This window comes from Bombina bombina, chromosome 12, assembly GCF_027579735.1.
Source record: "Bombina bombina isolate aBomBom1 chromosome 12, aBomBom1.pri, whole genome shotgun sequence".
NCBI lineage: Eukaryota > Metazoa > Chordata > Amphibia > Anura > Bombinatoridae > Bombina > Bombina bombina.
This window is the reverse complement of record NC_069510.1, coordinates 3,723,579-3,748,625: the sequence shown is the minus strand read 5'-3', so window position 1 is coordinate 3,748,625 and position 25,047 is coordinate 3,723,579. Positions and strand designations below refer to the sequence as shown.

At 42.7% G+C, this 25,047-nt stretch overlaps 1 protein-coding gene across 1 annotated transcript in view; it reads right to left on the bottom strand.

Moving 5' to 3' along the window:
• SURF6 (surfeit 6) overlaps positions 1–25,047 on the bottom strand; it is a 79,895-nt gene that overhangs the window by 36,218 nt on the left and 18,630 nt on the right. The window contains exon 3 of the mRNA XM_053695757.1: positions 13,437–13,510. Within this exon, the coding sequence (XP_053551732.1) occupies positions 13,437–13,510 (74 nt within the window). The remainder of the gene's footprint in view (positions 1–13,436; positions 13,511–25,047) is intronic.

Below are 25,047 nucleotides of genomic sequence, written 5' to 3'. Positions count from 1 at the left end.
CATTTGTCTCTATACACACAGAACATAGGTTATCTGATGGAACAGACATGTTAAACAGATTTAGGCAGGCAAACAATGCAATAAAAACGATTTTAAACAAAAACGTTACTGTCTCTTTAAATAATAAAATGACACATTTATTTCTGAATGTTCAAAAAACTATGAAGGCAATATCCGATTTTTCTGAAATTTGGACCCCAGTGTCTTAATGCTTAGAAAGTATTGCACAGCAAATATAGCTCTTAAAACAAGCAAACCGGAGCTAATTGTTGGATTTAACCGTTTTTACACACCACAATCCCAGCTACAGCCATGCTGCAGCTTTTTACCTTCCTTAGGGGTCACCATTCACAGAAAAAAACCTTTTGGAGTCACTTTCTGAACCACAGGACCCTCTCACATGAATCTGCATGCACTGCCTTGAAATTCAACTGCGCAGCTGAAGTGCCAAAATGAGGCTTCCTCCCTCAGCACACTAGAGTGAAGGGGCCTTCCTGACTAGATTTAGGTGTCTAAAACAAGCCAGATCAATAAAAAACGTTCCCAAGTGTATGTGAGCTTATAAAATATTTCAAATTCATATTGTAATAAAAACCAATCGATTTAGCCCCTAACAGTGTCTACCAGCATAAAAAACAAAAAGGGGAAGCCTGTTATCTTTTTTGCTGAGGTGAAAGAAAAATGGCTTACCGTTTCCCCTGAGGGGAAAAAACAGAATTTATGTTTACCTGATAAATTTCTTTCTCCAACGGTGTGTCCGGTCCACGGCGTCATCCTTACTTGTGGGATATTCTCTTCCCCAACAGGAAATGGCAAAGAGCCCAGCAAAGCTGGTCACATGATCCCTCCTAGGCTCCGCCTACCCCAGTCATTCGACCGACGTTAAGGAGGAATATTTGCATAGGAGAAACCATATGGTACCGTGGTGACTGTAGTTAAAGAAAATAAATTATCAGACCTGATTAAAAAAACCAGGGCGGGCCGTGGACCGGACACACCGTTGGAGAAAGAAATTTATCAGGTAAACATAAATTCTGTTTTCTCCAACATAGGTGTGTCCGGTCCACGGCGTCATCCTTACTTGTGGGAACCAATACCAAAGCTTTAGGACACGGATGAAGGGAGGGAGCAAATCAGGTCACCTAAATGGAAGGCACCACGGCTTGCAAAACCTTTCTCCCAAAAATAGCCTCAGAAGAAGCAAAAGTATCAAACTTGTAAAATTTGGTAAAAGTGTGCAGTGAAGACCAAGTCGCTGCCCTACATATCTGATCAACAGAAGCCTCGTTCTTGAAGGCCCATGTGGAAGCCACAGCCCTAGTGGAATGAGCTGTGATTCTTTCGGGAGGCTGCCGTCCGGCAGTCTCGTAAGCCAATCTGATGATGCTTTTAATCCAAAAAGAGAGAGAGGTAGAAGTTGCTTTTTGACCTCTCCTTTTACCTGAATAAACAACAAACAAGGAAGATGTTTGTCTAAAATCCTTTGTAGCATCTAAATAGAATTTTAGAGCGCGAACAACATCCAAATTGTGCAACAAACGTTCCTTCTTTGAAACTGGTTTTGGACACAGAGAAGGTACGATAATCTCCTGGTTAATGTTTTTGTTAGAAACAACTTTTGGAAGAAAACCAGGTTTAGTACGTAAAACCACCTTATCTGCATGGAACACCAGATAAGGAGGAGAACACTGCAGAGCAGATAATTCTGAGACTCTTCTAGCAGAAGAAATCGCAACTAAAAACAAAACTTTCCAAGATAATAACTTAATATCAACGGAATGTAAGGGTTCAAACGGAACCCCCTGAAGAACTGAAAGAACTAAATTGAGACTCCAAGGAGGAGTCAAAGGTTTGTAAACAGGCTTGATTCTAACCAGAGCCTGAACAAAGGCTTGAACATCTGGCACAGCTGCCAGCTTTTTGTGAAGTAATACCGACAAGGCAGAAATCTGTCCCTTCAGGGAACTAGCAGATAATCCTTTTTCCAATCCTTCTTGAAGGAAGGATAGAATCCTAGGAATCTTAACCTTGTCCCAAGGGAATCCTTTAGATTCACACCAACAGATATATTTTTTCCAAATTTTGTGGTAAATCTTTCTAGTTACAGGTTTTCTGGCCTGAACAAGAGTATCGATAACAGAATCTGAGAATCCTCGCTTCGATAAAATCAAGCGTTCAATCTCCAAGCAGTCAGCTGGAGTGAAACCAGATTCGGATGTTCGAACGGACCCTGAACAAGAAGGTCTCGTCTCAAAGGTAGCTTCCAAGGTGGAGCCGATGACATATTCACCAGATCTGCATACCAAGTCCTGCGTGGCCACGCAGGAGCTATCAAGATCACCGACGCCCTCTCCTGATTGATCCTGGCTACCAGCCTGGGGATGAGAGGAAATGGCGGGAACACATAAGCTAGTTTGAAGGTCCAAGGTGCTACTAGTGCATCCACTAGAGCCGCCTTGGGATCCCTGGATCTGGCCCCGTAGCAAGGAACTTTGAAGTTCTGACGAGAGGCCATCAGATCCATGTCTGGAATGCCCCACAGGTGAGTGACTTGGGCAAAGATTTCCGGATGGAGTTCCCACTCCCCCGGATGCAATGTCTGACGACTCAGAAAATCCGCTTCCCAATTTTCCACTCCTGGGATGTGGATAGCAGACAGGTGGCAGGAGTGAGACTCCGCCCATAGAATGATTTTGGTCACTTCTTCCATCGCTAGGGAACTCCTTGTTCCCCCCTGATGGTTGATGTACGCAACAGTTGTCATGTTGTCTGATTGAAACCGTATGAACTTGGTCCTCGCTAGCCGAGGCCAGGCCTTGAGAGCATTGAATATCGCTCTCAGTTCCAGAATATTTATCGGTAGAAGAGATTCTTCCCGAGACCAAAGACCCTGAGCTTTCAGGGATCCCCAGACCGCGCCCCAGCCCATCAGACTGGCGTCGGTCGTGACAATGACCCACTCTGGTCTGCGGAACGTCATCCCTTGAGACAGATTGTCCAGGGACAGCCACCAACGGAGTGAGTCTCTGGTCCTCTGATTTACTTGTATCTTCGGAGACAAGTCTGTATAGTCCCCATTCCACTGACTGAGCATGCACAGTTGTAATGGTCTTAGATGAATGCGCGCAAAAGGAACTATGTCCATCGCCGCTACCATCAACCCGATCACTTCCATGCACTGAGCTATGGAAGGAAGAGGAACGGAATGAAGTATCCGACAAGAGTCTAGAAGTTTTGTTTTTCTGGCCTCTGTTAGAAAGATCCTCATTTCTAAAGAGTCTATAATTGTTCCCAAGAAGGGAACCCTTGTTGACGGAGATAGAGAACTCTTTTCCACGTTCACTTTCCAGCCGTGAGATCTGAGAAAGGCCAGGACAATGTCCGTGTGAGCCTTTGCTTGAGGAAGGGACGACGCTTGAATCAGAATGTCGTCCAGGTAAGGTACTACTGCAATGCCCCTTGGTCTTAGCACCGCTAGAAGGGAGCCTAGTACCTTTGTGAAAATCCTTGGAGCAGTGGCTAATCCGAAAGGAAGCGCCACGAACTGGTAATGTTTGTCCAGGAATGCAAACCTTAGGAACCGATGATGTTCCTTGTGGATAGGAATATGTAGATACGCATCCTTTAAATCCACCGTGGTCATGAATTGACCCTCCTGGATGGAAGGAAGAATAGTTCGAATGGTTTCCATCTTGAAAGATGGAACCTTGAGAAACTTGTTTAAGATCTTGAGATCTAAGATTGGTCTGAACGTTCCCTCTTTTTTGGGAACTATGAACAGATTGGAGTAGAACCCCATCCCTTGTTCTCTTAGTGGAACAGGGATGAATCACTCCCATTTTTAACAGGTCTTCTACACAATGTAAGAACGCCTGTCTTTTTATGTGGTCTGAAGACAACTGAGACCTGTGGAACCTCCCCCTTGGGGGAAGTCCCTTGAATTCCAGAAGATAACCCTGGGAGACTATTTCTAGCGCCCAAGGATCCAGAACATCTCTTGCCCAAGCCTGAGCGAAGAGAGAGAGTCTGCCCCCCACCAGATCCGGTCCCGGATCGGGGGCCAATATTTCATGCTGTCTTGGTAGCAGTGGCAGGCTTCTTGGCCTGCTTTCCCTTGTTCCAGCCTTGCATTGGTCTCCAAGCTGGCTTGGCTTGAGAAGTATTACCCTCTTGCTTAGAGGACGTAGCACTTTGGGCTGGTCCGTTTTTACGAAAGGGACGAAAATTGGGTCTAGTTTTCGCCTTGAAAGGCCGATCCTGAGGAAGGGCGTGGCCCTTACCCCCAGTGATATCCGAGATAATCTCTTTCAAGTCAGGGCCAAACAGCGTTTTCCCCTTGAAAGGAATGTTTAGTAGCTTGTTCTTGGAAGACGCGTCAGCCGACCAAGATTTCAACCAAAGCGCTCTGCGCGCCACAATAGCAAACCCAGAATTCTTAGCCGCTAACCTAGCCAATTGCAAAGTGGCGTCTAGGGTGAAAGAATTAGCCAATTTGAGAGCGTTGATTCTGTCCATAATCTCCTCATAAGGAGGAGAATCACTATCGAGCGCCTTTATCAGTTCATCAACCAGAAACATGCGGCTGTAGTGACAGGGACAATGCATGAAATTGGTTGTAGAAGGTAACCCTGCTGAACAAACATCTTTTTAAGCAAACCTTCTAATTTTTTATCCATAGGATCTTTGAAAGCACAACTATCCTCTATGGGTATAGTGGTGCGTTTGTTTAAAGTAGGAAACCGCTCCCTCGACCTTGGGGACTGTCTGCCATAAGTCCTTTCTGGGGTCGACCATAGGAAACAATTTTTTAAATATGGGGGGAGGGACGAAAGGAATACCGGGCCTTTCCCATTCTTTATTAACAATGTCCGCCACCCGCTTGGGTATAGGAAAAGCTTCTGGGAGCCCCGGCACCTCTAGGAACTTGTCCATTTTACATAGTTTCTCTGGGATGACCAACTTGTCACAATCATCCAGAGTGGATAATACCTCCTTAAGCAGAATGCGGAGATGTTCCAACTTAAATTTAAATGCAATCACATCAGGTTCAGCTTGTTGAGAAATGTTCCCTGAATCAGTAATTTCTCCCTCAGACAAAACCTCCCTGGCCCCATCAGACTGAGTTAGGGGCCCTTCAGAAATATTAATATCAGCGTCGTCATGCTCTTCAGTATCTAAAACAGAGCAGTCGCGCTTACGCTGATAAGTGTTCATTTTGGCTAAAATGTTTTTGACAGAATTATCCATTACAGCCGTTAATTGTTGCATAGTAAGGCAGTATTGGCGCGCTAGATGTACTAGGGGCCTCCTGAGTGGGCAAGACTCGTGTAGACGAAGGAGGGAATGATGCAGTACCATGCTTACTCCCCTCACTTGAGGAATCATCTTGGGCATCATTGTCATTGTCACATAAATCACATTTATTTAAATGAATAGGAATTCTGGCTTCCCCACATTCAGAACACAGTCTATCTGGTAGTTCAGACATGTTAAACAGGCATAAACTTGATAACAAGTACAAAAAACGTTTTAAAAATAAAACCGTTACTGTCACTTTAAATTTTAAACTGAACACACTTTATTACTGCAAATGCGAAAAAACATGAAGGAATTGTTCAAAATTCACCAAATTTTCACCACAGTGTCTTAAAGCCTTAAAAGTATTGCACACCAAATTTGGAAGCTTTAACCCTTAAAATAACGGAACCGGAGCCGTTTTAGACACTTTAACCCCTTTACAGTCCCTGGTATCTGCTTTGCTGAGACCCAACCAAGCCCCAAAGGGGAATACGATACCAAATGACGCCTTCAGAAAGTCTTTTCTAAGTATCAAAGCTCCTCTCACATGCGACTGCATGCCATGCCTCTCAAAAACAAGTGCGCAACACCGGCGCGAAAATGAGGCTCTGCTTATGCTTTGGGAAAGCCCCTAAAGAATAAGGTGTCTAAAACAGTGCCTGCCGATATTATTATATCAAAATACCCAGATAAAATGATTCCTCAAAGGCTAAATATGTGTTAATACTGAATCGATTTAGCCCAAAAAAGTCTACAGTCTTAATAAGCCCTTTTTGAAGCCCTTATTTACAATCGTAATAAACATGGCTTACCGGATCCCAGAGGGAAAAATGACAGCTTCCAGCATTACATCGTCTTGTTAGAATGTGTCATACCTCAAGCAGCAAGAGACTGCACACTGTTCCCCCAACTGAAGTTAATTGCTCTCAACAGTCCTGTGTGGAACAGCCATGGATTTTAGTTACGGTGCTAAAATCATTTTCCTCATACAAACAGAAATCTTCATCTCTTTTCTGTTTCTGAGTAAATAGTACATACCAGCACTATTTTAAAATAACAAACTCTTGATTGAATAATAAAAACTACAGTTAAACACTAAAAAACTCTAAGCCATCTCCGTGGAGATGTTGCCTGTACAACGGCAAAGAGAATGACTGGGGTAGGCGGAGCCTAGGAGGGATCATGTGACCAGCTTTGCTGGGCTCTTTGCCATTTCCTGTTGGGGAAGAGAATATCCCACAAGTAAGGATGACGCCGTGGACCGGACACACCTATGTTGGAGAAATGACTGTCATCTAGCATTAGCCTTTGTTGTTAGAAGGAGACTAGTCATACCTGAAGCAGATGAGTCTGCAAACTGTTACCCCCAACTGAAGTTCTCTTGTTTCAACAGTCCTGCGTGGTAACAGTAATGGATTTTAGTTACTTGTGCTAAAATCATAGCCCTCTTAAACAGAAATCTTCATCACATTTCTGTTATAGAGTAAATAGTACAAGCCAGCACTATTTTAAAATAACAAACTCTTGATAGAAGAATAAAAAACTACAACTAACACCACAAACTCCTCGCCATCCCCGTGGTAGATGCTACTTGTTCAGAGCGGCAAGGAGAATAACTGGGGGGCAGAGCCAGAGGGGGAGCTATATGGACAGCTCTTGCTGTGTGCTCTCCTTGCCTTTCCCTGTGGGGGAGAACATTTCCCACAAGTAATGGATGACGCCGTGGACCGGACACACCAATGTTGGAGAAAGCTAAGCTTTTAGCCATCCCTTTCAAGGGTAAGACCCTATTCGGGCCTGAACTGAAAGAGATAATTTCAGACATCACTGGAGGGAAGGGCCATGCCCTTCCTCAGGATAAGATGAATATGATGAGGACCAAACAAAATAATTTTCGTTCCTTTCGAAACTTTAAAGGTGGTCCCTCTACCTCTTCCCCTGCTGCAAAGCAAGAGGGGAATTTTGCTCAATCCAAGTCAGTCTGGAGACCTACACAGAATTGGAACAAAGGTAAACAGGCCAAGAAGCCGGCTGCTGCCACCAAGACAGCATGAAGGGGTAGCCCCTGATCCGGGACCGGATCTAGTAGGGGGCAGACTTTCTCTCTTTGCTCAGGCTTGGGCAAGAGACGTTCAGGACTCCTGGGCTTTAGAAATCGCAACCCAGGGGTATCTTCTAGATTTCAAAAATTCTCCTCCAAGGGGGAGATTCCATCTTTCTCAATTGTCTGTAAACCAGACAAAAAGAGAGGTATTCTTACGCTTACTGCTATATACCATGGGAGTGATCTGCACAGTTGCGAAAACAGAACAGGGGTTCTACTCCAATCTGTTTGCGGTTCCCAAAAGAGAGGGAACCTTCAGACCAATTTTGGATTTCAAGATCCTAAACAAATTCCTCAGAGTCCCATCCTTCAAGATGGAGACCATTCAGACTATTTTGCCGATGATCCAGGAGGATCAATATATGACCACCGTGGACTTAAAGGATGCGTATCTACACATACCTATCCACAAAGATCATCACCAGTTCCTCAGGTTCGCCTTTCTGGACAAGCATTACCAGTTTGTGGCTCTTCCCTTCGGGTTGGCCACAGCTCCCAGAATTTTCACAAAGGTGCTAGGGTCCCTTCTGGCGGTTCTAAGGCTGCAGGGCATAGCTGTGGCGCCTTATCTGGACGATCTCTTAATTCAGGCGTCGACTTACCAACTAGCCAAGTCTCACACGGACACCGTGTTGGCTTTTCCAAGATCTCACGGGTGGAAAGTGAAAGTAAAAAAAGAGTTCACTTATCCCTCTCACAAGAGTTCCATTCCTGGGAACTCTGATACATTCGGTAGACATGAACATTTTTCTGACGGAGGTCAGGAAATAAAATATTTTATCCATCTGCCGAGCTCTTCATTCCATTCCTCGGCCATCAGTGGCTCAGTGTATGGAGGTAATCGGCTTAATGGTAGCGGCAATAGACATAGTTCTGTTTGCTCGCTTGCATCTCAGACCACTGCAACTATGCATGCTCAAACAGTGGAATGGGGATTATGCAGATTTATCTCCTCAGATAAATCTGTATCAAGAGACCAGAGACTCTTCTTTGGTGGTTATCACAGGATCATCTGTCCAAGGGAATGTGTTTCCGCAGGCCAGCGTGGGTCATAGTGACGACGGACGCCAGCCTATTGGGCTGGGGTGCAGTCTGGAATTCCCTGAAAGCACAGGGTTTGTGGAATCAGGAGGAGGCTCTCCTCCCGATAAATATTCTAGAACTGAGAGCGATATTCAACGCGCTTTAGGCGTGGCCTCAGCTGGCTTCGGCCAGATTCATAAGATTCCAGTCAGACAATATCACGACTGTTGCATATATCAATCATCAGGGTGAAACAAAGAGTTCTCTAGCGATGATAGAGGTTACCAAAATAATTCAATGGACAGAGACTCACTCTTGCCATCTATCAGCAATCTACATCCCAGGAGTGGAGAACTGGGAAGCGGATTTTTTAAGTTGTCAGACTTTTCATCCGGGAGTGTGAAACTTCATCCGGATGTGTTTGCACAATTGATTCAGCAATGGGGCACACCAGAATTGTTTCTGATGGCGTCTCGTCAGAACGCCAAACTTCCTCATTACGGGTCCAGGTCAAGGGATCCTCAGGCAGTACTGATAGATGCAGTACCCTGGTCGTTCAACCTGGCTTTTGTGTTTCCACCATTTCCTCTCCTTCCTCGTTTGATTGCCAGAATCAAACAGGAGAGAGCTTCAGTGATTTTGATAGCACCTGCGTGGCCACGCAGGACTTGGTATGCAGACCTGGTGGACATGTCATCTCTTCCACCATGGACTCTGCCACTGAGACAGGACCTTCCGATTCAAGGTCCGTTCCAGCATCCAAATCTAGTTTCTCTGCGGCTGACTGCTTGGAGATTGAACGCTTGATCTTGTCCAAGCAGGGTTTCTCTGAGTCGGTCATAGATAACTTGATTCAGGCTCGAAAGCCTGTCACCAGGAAAATTTATCATAAGATATGGCGTAAATATCTTTATTGGTGCGAATCTAAAGGCTACTCATGGAGTAAGATCAGGATTCCTAGGATTTTGTCCTTTCTCCAAGAAGGATTGGAGAAGGGGCTATCAGCTAGTTTCTTAAAGGGACAGATATCTGCTTTATCAATTCTACTGCACAAGCATCTGGCAGATGTTCCAGACGTTTAGTCGTTCTGTCAGGCTTTAGTTAGAATCAAGCCTGTGTTTAAACCTGTTGCTCCGCCATGGAGTTTGAATTTAGTTCTTAAAGTTCTTCAAGGGGTTCCGTTTGAACCTATGCATTCCATAGATATTAAGCTTCTATCTTGGAAAGTTCTGTTTTTAGTTGCTATCTCTTTGGCTCGAAGAGTTTCTGAACTATATACATTGCAATGCGACTCGCCTTATCTTGTTTTCCATGCTGATAAGGTGGTTTTGCGTACCAAACCTGGATTCCTTCCTAAGGTTGTTTCTAATAGGAATATCAATCAGGAAATTGTTGTTCCTTCTCTGTGTCCTAATCCTTCCTCTAAGAAGGAGCGTCTGTTGCACAACTTGGACGTGGTTCGTGCTTTGAAGTTTTACTTGCAAGCGACCAAAGATTTCCGTCAAACATCTTCTCTGTTTGTTGTCTATTCTGGAAAACGTAGAGGTCAAAAAGCTACGGCTACCTCTCCTTTTTGGCTGAAAAGCATCATCCGTTTGGCATACTAGACTGGACAGCAGCCCCTGAAAGGATTACAGCTCACTCTACTAGAGCGGTGGCTTCCACATGGGCTTTTAAAAATGATGCTTCTGTTGAACAGATTTGTAAGGGTGCGACTTGGTCTTCGCTTCATACCTTTTCCAAATTTTACTAATTTGATACTTTTGCTTCTTCAGAGGCTATTTTTGGGAGAAAAGTACTTCAAGCAGTGGTGCCTTCTATTTAACCATCTGTCTTGTCCCTCCCGTTCATCCGTGTCCTGTAGCTTTGGTATTGTATCCCACAAGTAAAGGATGAATCCATGGACTCGTCGTACCTTATAGAAGAAAAGTAAATTTATGCTTACCTGATAAATTAATTTCTTCTATGGTACGACAAGTCCACGGTCCGCCCTGTCATTTTAAGACAGATTATATTTTTTGATTTTAAACTTCAGTCACCTCTGCACTTTGTAGTTTCTCCTTTTTCTTCCTGTACCTTCGGTCGAATGACTGGGGGGGTGGAGCTAAGGGAGGAGCTATATAGACAGCTCTTCTGTGGTGCTCTTTGCCACTTCCTGTTAGCAGGAGGATAATATCCCACAAGTAAAGGATGAATCCGTGGACTCGTCGTACCATAGAAGAAATTAATTTATCAGGTAAGCATAAATTTACTTTTATTATACAACTTATTGCTTTTATTTTAAGGCACAATTATTTTGTGTTTCAAGACACATATTTCTTCAAGTCAAGGGTACCACCATGGGTACCAGGTTCGCCCCCAGTTATGCGACTTTGTTCATGGGTTCTTTTGAACATCAATATGTATATGATCATGCATATGGGGCGAACCTGGTATTCTATGGGCGGTACATTGATGATATATTTGTTTGGAGAGGTGATATAGCCTCTGCTTACTCTTTTGTGGAACATCTAAATCATAATGATAGGAGTCACTCTTTCACTAGTTCTATACACCATGACACTATAGTATTTTTGGATCTTGAATTAAAATTTGAGGCCAACAAGGTCACTAGTGTAACTCATTTTAAAACAGTTGATTGTAATAGCTACCTTGATTTTAACAGCCACCATTATTTTCTATGGAAACGTAATGTGCCGTATGGCCAATTTAAGCAAATCCGCAGAAACTGCAGTACCATAGAAGACTATGAAATCCAAAGCTTGGTGTTGAAAGAACGTTTTAATGAAAAACATTACCCTCATTACATTATAGATAATGGTTACCAAAGAGCAAAATTAGACATAAGGGAAGATTACTTCCAACCTCGGAAGACTATGGCGGTCGAGCCTAAACCGACAGAAAAATCTGTTCTATTTATTACTGAATACAATTGCCATTATAAGTTAATTAGACTAATCATTACGAAACATTGGGGTATCATCAAAAAGGATCCTGTTTTGGGTAATATGTTGGGAGCAAAGGCTAGAATAGTCTATAAAAAAGCACCTAATCTTAAAACAATGCTGGCCCCCAGTAAAATTGTTAAACATAGTATTCACAACAGCTAAAAACGATCGAGAACATTACCAGTAGGTTCTTTTAGATGTGGAATTAAAAGATGTAAACTTTGCTCCAAAATCACACACAAACAAAGGGTTTTTAAATCAAATGTAACCGGGAAACAATTTCCCATTACTGGGCACATATCCTGTGCATCTCGTTATGTGGTCTATTTTTTATCATGTAACTGTGAAGTACAGTATGTAGGTAGGACCTGTAGGAGACTGAGCATCAGATGGTCTGAACATGTGCGAAACATGAAAAAGAACTTTAAAAACTATAGTGTATCAAGACACTGCAATAACTCACACGGTGGCAACATTGATTGTTTTACTATCAGTCCAATAGAGTATATTCCTATCTCTCATCTATATAATAGGTTGTATAGATTGAGGCAGAGGGAGACCTACTGGATACACACTCTGAAAACACTACATCTCACTGGTCTTAATCTGAATACAGACCTGGCGGCGTTTCATTGATATTGAGGAGTGTGTTCCAGTGGGTATCCACCTCATCTATAACGCTAAATCTTTTACATATTATTTGGATGATGCATCACTACTATAATAATAAGAATTAGGTCTGAAGATCAGTTTTAATACGTAGCAAATTGTCTATATTCTAAATATCATATCAATTGTTGGATTTTATATGGAATATGATGTTAGTATTGTAGAGCTCTATGTAAGTATGATATGACTATGCATGTAACTACATCTAATATGAGGGTCTATATGATATATTACCTTAATAGTCAGCTCTGCAATTTTTCTATAACTGAATATATTTTTAATATCAAATGAATATTACAGTGTATCGCGTGGATAGGGCAATTAATGTAACTGAAATTACGAATCTATATACAATGATGATATTGATATGTGGGTGTGCTCACGATTTATTATCTAACAGTTTATTTAGTATATTCACATGTTAAAAGGAGGTGTGTATTTAGATCACATTTCTATTGGCCAGCGTAGGGTATATATTGTGACGTATTGAGCATGTCTGTACAGCCTGATGAAACGGTGATCAGCCGAGAAACGCGTTGATGTTTTAACTTTGTTTTTATTAAAGCTCAATTTTATACCTATGCTGGCACAAGAGTCTTAGTTAAATTGGTTACTTTGACTGTCCGCCATCCGATCGAGCCTTTCTCTTTGGCTTGTTATATATATAAGCTTGTATCCGGGGGAACACAAAAGGAGCTGACACTCTGACCGGACTTACACCGCTATTGGACGAGCCCCTGTGATGTCACCAGCCACAGCGTGTCTGTCGGGCGACTCCTAATAGTCCCGGCTTGTTCGTCTAGGCAACCTTTTGCCGCATCGTATGTGAGTAGTCTGTCTTTTGGGGGAAGGGCTGTATATTGTGCCTAGTTACCCAGACAATACTGCGCTATCACTTGGCGCCTCTCACTTTTTGTTTATCATTTTCAGGAGTTTGTCTTGGATAATCTTACCGTGAGTGCTGCCGGAGACCTATCTGAATCACTTTGCAACTACACCAAACACAAGCGCACCTCTTTTGGGGGACTATTGATCCTGGTTTGTTTACAAGAAATACAACACACACAAGAAATACAACACACACACACACACAAGAAATACAACACACACACACACACAAGAAATACAACACACACACAAGAAATACAACACACACACAAGAAATACAACACACACACAAGAAATACAACACACACACAAGAAATACAACACACAAACACACAAGAAATACAACACACACAAGAAATACAACACACACAGACAAGAAATACAATACACACACAATGAACACTTACTTAACCTGTGCAAACAGGCGATAACAGAGCCCCAGAGGGCACATACACAACAACTTGTGACACGGGAGAAGAAGTGACAAATGTACAGCGGGTCCTTACCTGCCCACGAGATTCTTGCAGCTTCTCATGTAGCCTTTTCCGCAAAATGTCCACAGTGGAGAAAGAGCTCTGCCCTGCACAAGAGAGAGAGAACTTTTATCATTAAAGGGACACGAAACAAACATTTTCTCTCATGATTTAGGTAGAACAGACAATTGTAAACAACTTTCCAGTTTACTTCTATTATCAAATGTGCTTCATTCTCTTGGTATCATTAGTTGAAGGAGCAGCAATGCACTACTGGTTTCTAACAGAACACATGGGTGAGCCAATGACAATAGGTATATATATGCAACCACCAATCAGCAGCTAAAACCTAGGTTATTTGCTGCTCCTGAGCTTTTCTAGATAAACCTTTCAGCAAAGGATAACAAGAGAAGGAAGCAAATTAAGTAATAGAAGTAAATTGTAAAGATGTTTAAATTTACATGAATCATGAAGGAAACAAATTGAATTTCATGTCCCTTTAATCAGGGAAATATTTATTTCATTATAGGACAGAATTAAATCAACGCATAGGATTTCTTATTTAATTAACTTCCCACTATTATGGATGGAGCGACTGGTGCCTCCCTATAGCAAGTAGCAGTGCGCATGCCATTGTATAAAACACACAAGTATACAGGCGGCCCTCTTATTGAGACAAACAAATCTATAAATGTGTGTAATGATAAATAATAAGTTCTTCTAATAGCACAGCAATGGGCACATAAGACAAAAAGACACGGTCCATGGGTATGGTCACACACAGCGCGTGATCCCTTAAAAAACAAAACAAGAGCCCTGTGATGAAACCACAAAACCAAGGTGTTTGATACGCAATGTGGTGCCCACTTCTGGTTTTGTTTTAAGCGTGCAGGGAAGTGGCCCTTACACTTAAAGGGACACTGAACCCAAATTTTTTCTTTCGTGATTCAGATAGAGCAGCAATTTTAAGCAACTTTCGAATTTACTCCTATTATCAAATTGTCTTCGTTCTCTGGCTATCTTTATTTGAAAAAGAAGGCATCTAAGCTTTTATTCTTGGTTCAGAACTCTGGACAGAACTTTATTATTGGTGGATGAATTTATCCACCAATCAGCAAGGACAACCCAGGTTGTTCACTAAAAATGGGCCGGCATCTAAACTTACATTCTTGCATTTCAAATAAAGATACCAAGAGAATAAATAAAATTTGATAATAGGAGTAAATTAGAAAGGTGCTTAAAATGTCATGCTCTATCTGAATCACGAAAGAAAACATTTGTGTTCAGTACCCTTTAAAGGGACATATTCATGCAGAGCCGCAAGCTTTGCGGCTCCTAAGCACGTTAGGTTGGTCAGACAGTCAGGACCACAACCCCACTGGCTAAGGTTGCACCGATACCATACAACTACAGTTTTTTTTCCCAAATACTCACCAATACCAATTACCGATACTTTTTTTATGTCATATGACAGTTTACCAAGCACAATACAGACTAATGATTTAAGATCACTTCTTTATAATTATGAACTTATCTCAAAAGACATTTTGAAATAAACAGTTTTATTTGTCATAAAGTTCACAGAACATGTTTATAAATAAAAATATTACAATAAAATATATGAATAACAATAACTAGTTGGGGCTGGAAAGCTACAGTTTAAAGGGGTGATTACTGGATGCAATTGGGTTGTAGGGTGCCTATATAACAGACATTTGTATTTAATACAAATTAATATTTAATTCTGAAAAACAAATTGGGGAAGGAGTATCCCCGTAATCCCCTTTAAGAACTATGGGGCATTCACATTCTACTGACTCAACAGAAAATAGGGCTGGTCTTCATATTTTTCCAGGGCTGCTTTTTATTCCCAGTCCAGCCCTGGCTAAAGAAGTTCCTCAGAGTACAGTATGTTCTGAGCACAATTGTGCAAGATGAGAACCAGCAGTATAACAGGTAATCTAGCATTAAGAATATTTTTTTAAAAGTTAGTGGCAAGTTCTTATTAAGGAACAGAAGCATCTCTGCATGTTCAGCTATAAGTCGATTTCTGCTATCAGTAAGTTCTTATTAAGGAACAGAAGCATCTCTGCATGTTCAGCTATAAGTCTGTTTCTGCTATCAGTAAGTTCTTATTAAGGAACAGAAGCATCTCTGCATGTACAGCTATAAGTCTGTTTCTGCTATCAGTAAGTTATCATTAAGGAACAGAAGCATCTCTGCATGTTCAGCTATAAGTGTTTCTGCTATCAGTAAGTTCTTATTAAGGAACAGAAGCATCTCTGCATGTTCAGCTATAAGTCTGTTTCTGCTATCAGTAAGTTCTTATTAAGGAACAGAAGCATCTCTGCATGTTCAGCTATAAGTATGTTTCTGCTATCAGTAAGTTCTTATTAAGGAACAGAATCATCTCTGCATGTTCAGCTATAAGTCTGTTTCTGCTATCAGCAAGTTCTCATTAAGGAACAGAAGCATCTCTGCATGTTCAGCTATAAGTCTGTTTCTGCTATCAGCAAGTTCTCATTAAGGAACAGAATCATCTCTGTATGTTCAGCTATAAGTCTGTTTCTGCAATCAGTAAGTTCTTATTAAGGAACAGAATCATCTCTGCATGTTCAGCTATAAGTCTGTTTCTGCTATCATTAAAGTTCTTATTAAGGAACAGAAGCATCGCTGCATGTTCAGCTATAAGTCGATTTCTGCTATCAGTAAGTTCTTATTAAGGAACAGAAGCATCTCTGCATGTTCAGCTATAAGTCTATTTTTCTGCTATCAGTAAGTTCTTATTAAGGAACAGAAGCATCTCTGCATGTTCAGCTATAAGTCTGTTTCTGCTATCAGTAAGTTCTTATTAAGGAACAGAAGCATCTCTGTATGTTCAGCTATAAGTCTGTTTCTGCTATCAGTAAGTTCTTAAGTTCTTATTAAGGAACAGAAGCATCTCTGCATGTTCAGCTATAAGTCTGTTTCTGCTATCAGTAAGTTCTTATTAAGGAACAGAAGCCTCTCTGCATGTTCAGCTATAAGTCTGTTTCTGCTATCAGTAAGTTCTTATTAAGGAACAGAAGCATCTCTGCATGTTCAGCTATAAGTCTGTTTCTGTTAGCAGTAAGTTCTTATTAAGGAACAGAAGCATCTCTGCATGTTCAGCTATAAGTCTGTTTTTGCTATCAGTAAGTTCTTATTAAGGAACAGAAGCATCTCTGCATGTTCAGCTATAAGTCTGCTTCTGCTATCAGTAAGTTCTTATTAAGGAACAGAAGTATCTCTGCATGTTCAGCTATAAGTCTGTTTCTGCTATCAGTAAGTTCTTATTAAGGAACAGAAGCATCTCTGCATGTTCAGCTATAAGTCTGTTTCTGCTATTAGTAAGTTCTTATTAAGGAACAGAAGCATCTCTGCATGTTCAGCTATAAGTCTGTTTCTGCTATTAGTAAGTTCTTATTAAGGAACAGAAGCATCTCTCCATGTTCAGCTATCAGTAAGTTCTTATTAAGGAACAGAAGCATCTCTGCATGTTCAGCTGTAAGTCTGTTTCTGCTATTAGTAAGTTCTTATTAAGGAACAGAAGCATCTCTCCATGTTCAGCTATCAGTAAGTTCTTATTAAGGAACAGAAGCATCTCTGCATGTTCAGCTATAAGTCTGTTTCTGCTATCAGTAAGTTCTTATTAAGGAACAGAAGCATCTCTGTATGTTCAGCTATAAGTCTGTTTCTGCTATCAGTAAGTTCTTATTAAGGAACAGAAGCATCTCTGCATGTTCAGCTATCAGTAAGTTCTTATTAAGGAACAGAAGCATCTCTGCATGTTCAGCTATAAGTCTGTTTCTGCTATCAGTAAGTTCTTATTAAGGAACAGAAGCATCTCTACATGTTCAGCTATAAGTCTGTTTCTGCTATCAGTAAGTTCTCATTAAGGAACAGAAGCATCTCTGCATGTACAGCTATAAGTCTGTTTCTGCTATCAGTAAGTTATCATTAAGGAACAGAAGCATCTCTGCATGTACAGCTATAAGTCTGTTTCTGCTATCAGTAAGTTCTTATTAAGGAACAGAAGCATCTCTGCATGTTCATCTGTAAGTCTGTTTCTGCTATCAGTAAGTTCCTATTAAAGGGACAGTCTACACCAGAATTGTTATTGTTTTAAAAGATAGATAATCCCTTTATTACCCATTCCCCAGTTTTGCATAATCATCACTGTTATATTAATATACTTTTAACCTCTGTGATTATCTTGTATCTAAGCCTCTGCAACTGCCCCTTTATTTCAGTTCTTTTGACAGATTTGCAGTTTAACCAACCAGTGCCTGCTCCCAGATAACTTCACGTGCATGAGCACAGTGTTATCTATATGAAACACGTGAACTAACACCGTCTAGTGGTGAAAAAACATAATTTATGCTTACCTGATCAATTTATTTCTCTTGTAGTGTGTTCAGTCCACGGGTCATCCATTACTTATGGGATATATTCTCCTTCCCAACAGGAAGTTGCAAGAGGATCACCCAAGCAGAGCTGCTATATAGCTCCTCCCCTCACATGTCATATCCAGTCATTCGACCGAAACAAGACGAGAAAGGAGAAACTATAGGGTGCAGTGGTGACTGGAGTTATAATTTAAAATTTAGAACCTGCCTCAAAAAAAGACAGGGCGGGCCGTGGACTGAACACACTACAAGAGAAATAAATTTATCAGGTAAGCATAAATTATGTTTTCTCTTGTTAAGTGTGTTCAGTCCACGGGTCATCCATTACTTATGGGATACCAATAGCAAAGCTAAAGTACACGGATGATGGGAGGGACAAGGCAGGAGCATTAAACAGAAGGAACCACTGCCTGTAGAACCTTTCTCCCAAAAACAGCCTCCGAAGAAGCAAAAGTGTCAAATTTGTAAAATTTGGAAAAAGTATGAAGTGAAGACCAAGTTGTAGCCTTGCAAATCTTTTCAACAGAGGCCTCATTCTTAAAGGCCCAAGTGGAAGCCACAGCTCTAGTGGAATGAGCTGTAATTCGTTCAGGAGGCTGCTGTCCAGCAGTCTCATAGGCTAAACGTATTATGCTACGAAGCCAAAAAGAGAGAGAGAGAGGTAGCCGAAGCCTTTTGACCTCTCCTCTGTCCAGAGTAAACGACAAACAGAGAAGAAGTTTGCCGAAAATCTTTAGTTGCCTGTAAGTAGAACTTCAGGGCACGGACCACGTCTAGATTATGCAAAAGACGTTCCTTCTTTGAAGAAGGATTAGGACATAATGATGGAACAACAATCTCTTGATTGATATTCCTGTTAGAAACAACCTTAGGTAAAAACCCAGGTTTAGTACGCAGGACTACCTTGTCTGAATGAAAGATCAGATAAGGGGAATCACAATGTAAGGCAGATAACTCAGAGACTCTTCGAGCCGAGGAAATAGCCATCAAAAACAGAACTTTCCAAGATAAAAGTTTAATATCAATGGAATGAAGGGGTTCAAACGGAACACCCTGAAGAACTTTAAGAACCAAGTTTAAGCTCCAAGGAGGAGCAACAGTTTTAAACACCGGCTTAATTCTAGTCAAAGCCTGACAAAAGGCCTGGACGTCTGAATTCTCTGCCAGACGTTTGTGTAAAAGAATAGACAGAGCAGAGATCTGTCCCTTTAGTGAACTAGCGGATAAGCCCTTTTCTAAACCCTCTTGTAGAAAGGACAATATCCTAGGAATCCTAACCTTACTCCATGAGTAACTCTTGGATTCACACCAATATAAATATTTACGCCATATCTTATGGTAAATTTTTCTGGTAACAGGTTTCCGAGCCTGTATTAATGTATCAATAACCGAATCCGAAAACCCACGCTTTGATAGAATCAAGCGTTCAATTTCCAGGCAGTCAGCCTCAGAGAAATTAGGTTTGGATGGTTGAAGGACCCTGAATTAGAAGGTCCTGCCTCAGGGGTAGAGACCATGGTGGACAGGACGACATGTCCACTAGGTCTTCATACCAGGTCCTGCGTGGCCACGCAGGCGCTATCAGAATCACCGATGCTCTCTCCTGTTTGATCCTGGCAATCAGTCGAGGTAGCAACGGAAAAGGTGGAAACACATAAGCTATGTTGAAAACCCAAGGGGCTGCTAGTGCATCTACCAGCCCCGCTCCCGGGTCCCTGGACCTGGATCCGTAACAAGGAAGCTTGGCGTTCTGGCGAGATGCCATGAGATCCAGATCCGGTTTGCCCCAACGACGAATCAGTTGAGCAAATACCTCCGGGTGAAGTTCCCACTCCCCCGGATGAAAAGTCTGGCGACTTAGAAAATCTGCCTCCCAGTTCTCCACGCCTGGGATGTAGATCGCTGACAGGTGGCAAGAGTGAGACTCTGCCCAGCGAATTATCTTCGAGACTTCCAACATCGCTAGGGAACTCCTGGTTCCCCCTTGATGATTGATGTAAGCCACAGTCGTGATGTTGTCCGACTGAAATCTGATGAACATCAGTGTTGCCAACTGAGGCCAGGCTAGAAGAGCATTGAATATTGCTCTTAATTCTAGAATGTTTATCGGGAGGAGTTTCTCCTCCTGAGTCCACGATCCCTGAGCCTTCAGGGAATTCTAGACTGCTCCCCAGCCTAGTAGGCTGGCATCTGTTGTTACAATCGTCCAATCTGGTCTGCGAAAGGTCATTCCTTTGGACAGATGAACCCGTGATAACCAAAGGGGACAGATCTGAGTAATCCCCGTTCCATTGACTTAGCATGCATAGTTGCAGCGGTCTGAGATGTATGCGCGCAAATGGCACTATGTCCATTGCCGCGACCATTAAGCCGATTACTTCCATGCACTGAGCTACTGATGGGCTTGGAATGGAGTGAAGGACACGGCAAGCATTGAGAATCTTTGATAACGTGGACTCCGTCAGGTAAATCTTCATCCCTACAGAATCTATAAGAGTCCCTAGAAAAGAAACCCTTGTGAGTGGTAACAGAGAACTCTTTTCCACGTTCACTTTCCACCCATGCGACCTCAGAAATACTAGAACTATCTCTGTATGAGACTTTGCATTTTGAAAACTTGACGCTTGTATCAGAATGTCGTCTAGGTACGGAGCCACCGCTATGCCTCGTGGTCTTAGTACCGCCAGAAGTGAGCCCAGAACCTTTGTAAAAATTCTCGGGGCCGTAGCTAACCCGAAGGGAAGAGCTACAAACTGGTAATACCTGTCTAGAAAGGCAAACCTTAGGTACCGATAATGATCTTTGTGAATCGGTATGTGAAGGTAGGCATCCTTTAAGTCCACTGTGGTCATATATTGACCCTCTTGGATCATGGGTAGGATGGTCCGAATGGTTTCCATCTTGAACGATGGAACCCTTAGGAATTTGTTTAAGATTTTTAAGTCTAAGATTGGTCTGAAGGTTCCCTCTTTTTTGGGAACCACAAACAGATTTGAATAAAACCCTTGCCCTTGTTCCGTTCGCGGAACTGGGTGCATCACTCCCATCACTAAGAGGTCTTGTACACATTGTAGAAATGCCTCTTTCTTTACTAGGTTTGTTGATAACCTTGACAGATGAAACCTCCCTTGTGGAGGAGAAGTTTTGAAATCCAGAAGGTATCCCTGAGAAATAATCTCCAACGTCCAGGGATCCTGTACATCTCTTGCCCAAGCCTGGGCGAAGAGAGAAAGTCTGCCCCCCACTAGATCCGTCTCCGGATAGGGGGCCCTGTCTTCATGCTGTCTTAGGGGCGGAAGTAGGCTTTCTGGCCTGCTTGCCCTTGTTCCATGACTGGTTGCCTTTCCAACCCTGTCTGTAACGACCAGTAGTTCCTTCCTGTTTTGGAGCGGAGGAAGTTGATGCTGCTCCTGCCTTGAAGTTACGAAAGGCACGAAAATTAGACTGTTTGGCCTTTGGTTTGGCCCTGTCCTGAGGAAGGGCGTGGCCCTTACCTCCCGTAATGTCAGCAATAATTTCCTTCAAGCCGGGCCCGAATAAGGTCTGCCCTTTGAAGGGAATGTTAAGTAGTTTAGACTTAGAAGTTATATCCGCTGACCAGGATTTAAGCCATAGCGCCCTGTGCGCCTGTATGGCGAATCCGGAATTTTTAGCCGTAAGTTTGGTTAAATGCACTACGGCATCTGAAACAAACGCATTAGCCTGTTTAAGCGTTCTAACTTTGCTCAAAGTCTCATCCAATGGTGTTGTGCGAATCGCCTCTTCCAGAGACTCAAACCAGAATGCCGCTGCAGCCGTGACAGGCACAATGCATGCAAGAGGCTGCAATATAAAACCTTGTTGAACAAACATTTTCTTAAGGTAACCCTCTAATTTTTTATCCATTGGATCTGAGAAAGCACAGCTATCCTCCACCGGGATAGTGGTACGCTTGGCTAAAGTAGAAACTGCTCCCTCCACCTTAGGGACCGTCTGCCATAAGTCTCGTGTGGTGGCATCTATAGGAAACATTTTTCTAAATATCGGAGGAGGGGAAAAGGGCACACCGGGTCTATCCCACTCCTTACTAATAATTTCTGTAAGTCTTTTTGGTATAGGAAAAACGTCAGTACACACCGGTACCGCATAGGATCTATCCAACCTACACAATTTCTCTGGGATTGCCACCGTGTCGCAATCATTCAGAGCCGCTAACACCTCCCCTAGTAACACGCGGAGGTTCTCAAGCTTAAATTTAAAATTTGAAATTTCTGAATCCGGTCTCCCCGAATCAGAACCGTCACCGACAGAATGAAGCTCACCGTCCTCATGTTCTGCAAATTGTGACGCAGTATCAGACATGGCTCTCGTGTCATCAGCGCGCTCTGTCCTTAACCCAGAGCTATCGTGCTTGCCTCTTAATTCGGGCATATTGTATAATACTTCTTTCATAACATTAGCCATATCATGTAAAGTGATTTGTAAGGGCCTAGATGTACTTGGCGTCTCAATCTTACGCATCTCCCGAGCGGGAGATGAAGGTACTGACACGTGAGGAGAGTTAGACGGCATAACTTCCCCCTTGTTGTCTGGTGATAATTTCTTTATCGGTACAGATTGACTTTTATTCAAAGTAATATCAATACAATTGGTACACATCGTTCTATTGGGCTCCACATTGGCTTTTGAACATGATGAACAAGCAGATTCCTCTGTATCAGACATGTTTAAACAGACTTAGCAATGAAACTAGCAAGCTTGGAAATCACTTTCAATAAGTTTACAAGCAATATAAAAAAAAACGCTGCAGCGGGGGCGGAGCCTGGCCACGCAGGGACATGGCTGACTAATTCCTGGCTCCCATGCCCTGCGTCCGATGTATCTATAATTAATAAGGAGAAAGCAGTCCTAACATTACTCAAACAACAGGATCGTGGGTCTGAATGTCCCTACTACGATTTCAGACTTACAAAGGGTGCACTATTAGCAGCAACGCAGCCCTGGCAACACCTGAGGCCTACCCGACCGCACTGATGTGAGCCGCTCGCTCTCCTGGTGGGAACCGATTGACATGCACAGCTCACCGGAGCGCCTCTAACCTGCACTGCGACCACACTACACGGCAAGAGAACGGATCTCTCAGGGGTAAGCCGGACTATATCCAACTCCTGAGCGGACCTCACCTGACCTCGCGCTCCCGGAAGCCGTCCCTGGGGGGGCCACCTGTCCCCTCCGGCTTGCTTCTGTTAAGGGGCAGGTCGGTACGACGGTAGCGGAGTGCTGAGGAGAAATAATCTAACCTGTCAGAGTGCCGGGGGTCCTCTCCTGGAAACCTAGATCACATAAGGGCGCTAACCACGTGGAGCTGCGGCACCCGCCACCTCTATGGGACCGGGCAATCTCTGATGGTCAGTAACACAGCGGGGACTGCCTGTTTAGTGCCCCAAACATAAGCGGTCACATTTGGAAATTAGCAGTGGGCTGCTAAACATTATTTCAGCACAATTTTTTACACAGGGGCAGAGCATGATATTGGGGAAATACGGTAGATGGCATTTGTGAACGTGCTCTGGGATTAAAGTTAAATCGCTATAAGCACCATCATACTACATTTTAAGCAATAAACTTTTTGCACTGTTCTGGAAACCAGGCTGCAGCCGGCATATACTACAAACTTGACAGTGTAAGGTGATACCCCCTTACAGAGCGCTCAGTTTCCCAGTGACATTACACACAACCCCCTTTCTTTTTCAAATAAGGGGAGACAACTGAACTAAAGGAAAGGCCTGCACCTCTATCACATAACTCTGCACATAGAGAGCCAAGACCATTTCTGGAATATAACGTTTGACTTGTTCTTGATTTGCTCTCCTGCTGACATACAGCACCCTTTTATCCTCACCCCTCCACCTGGCCCCCTCAAGAGCTTTCATTGCCTTTTCACCACATCTCACCCAGCTGGAAGCACTTAATAGGACTCCCTAAGGGCAATGTCTCACAGAAAAAATACCAAAGGGGAGAAAGGCCCTAAAAGCACAAACCTCACTAACTACCTTAAAATGGCGACTGCGACACAGGACCCAATAAATAGTGAAAACACAGGTGCTGCACCCTCCCTAGCATTAACTGAGCACACAGTACTGAGTACACACCCACAAGACCAACCATCTGAAGAGGACCTTAGAGTCCACTCTACCAAAGCTGACATCAACATGGTACTATCTGAAATGAGGTCTCTCTTCGGGGACTTAAAAAAAGACTTTCACCAAATTAACCAGCAGGTTCATACCCTGGAGAAGAAGCAAGATACTATACAGGCTCAGGTAACAGCTAATACTCAAAGGGCTCTAGAACAGGAGGGAGACATTCAATTTCTGCTGTCCAGGGTTGAAGACCTGGACAACAGAGGCAGGCATAATAATCTCCGGATAAGAGGGGTGCCGGAATCAGTAAATAACTCAGCACTAGAGGGTTACTTACAAGACTTATTCCGGACTATAAAAGGGACACCAAGCTCACCAGCTGTTCAATTAGAGAGGGCTCACCGAGCTCTACGACCCAGACCATCACCTAAAGCCCCCCCAAGGGATATAATTGTGAAGTTTCTGAGCTACAGGGACAAAGATGCAATCTCCCAGAAAGCACGGACTATCAAGGAGCTTACACATGCTGGCATCCCTATTCAAATATTCTCCGATCTGAGTCAGATGACATTACAGAAAAGAAGAGACCTTCGTTTCTTAACCAGCGCACTCCAATCACACAAAATTCAATATAAATGGGGTTTCCCGGTCTGCCTTATTGCTACCCATAAAGGGAAACAAGCGATATTCAGAACTCAGGCAGACCTACAGGACTTCTGCAACATATTAGATATTGAAATACCCCATCAAGAAGAAGAGGCAACCTCTCTCAGAAACCAGAACTTGTAGATTGCATCTCCCTGATTTTTTGGGAGATCATGACATGCAGAGGACTTTGTTCAAGATCCAGATAAGTGATCAAGCATCTGTTTAATTAGATTCAATGTTACTAACTTAAATTTTTATTGTTGGTCATAAGAAGAGGATTGAGTGGTTGCCATGCGTATACCTATACCCAAAGGTGCATGCCTCTACTAACTCAAAACTACTTAAACTGTTAGATATGTTATGTTTACAATGTTTCACCTTTATTTAATATGTTTTACAGTATAGATTGCACCCCAAAGGTTTGAGTGGTTACATGTGCCCCGACAC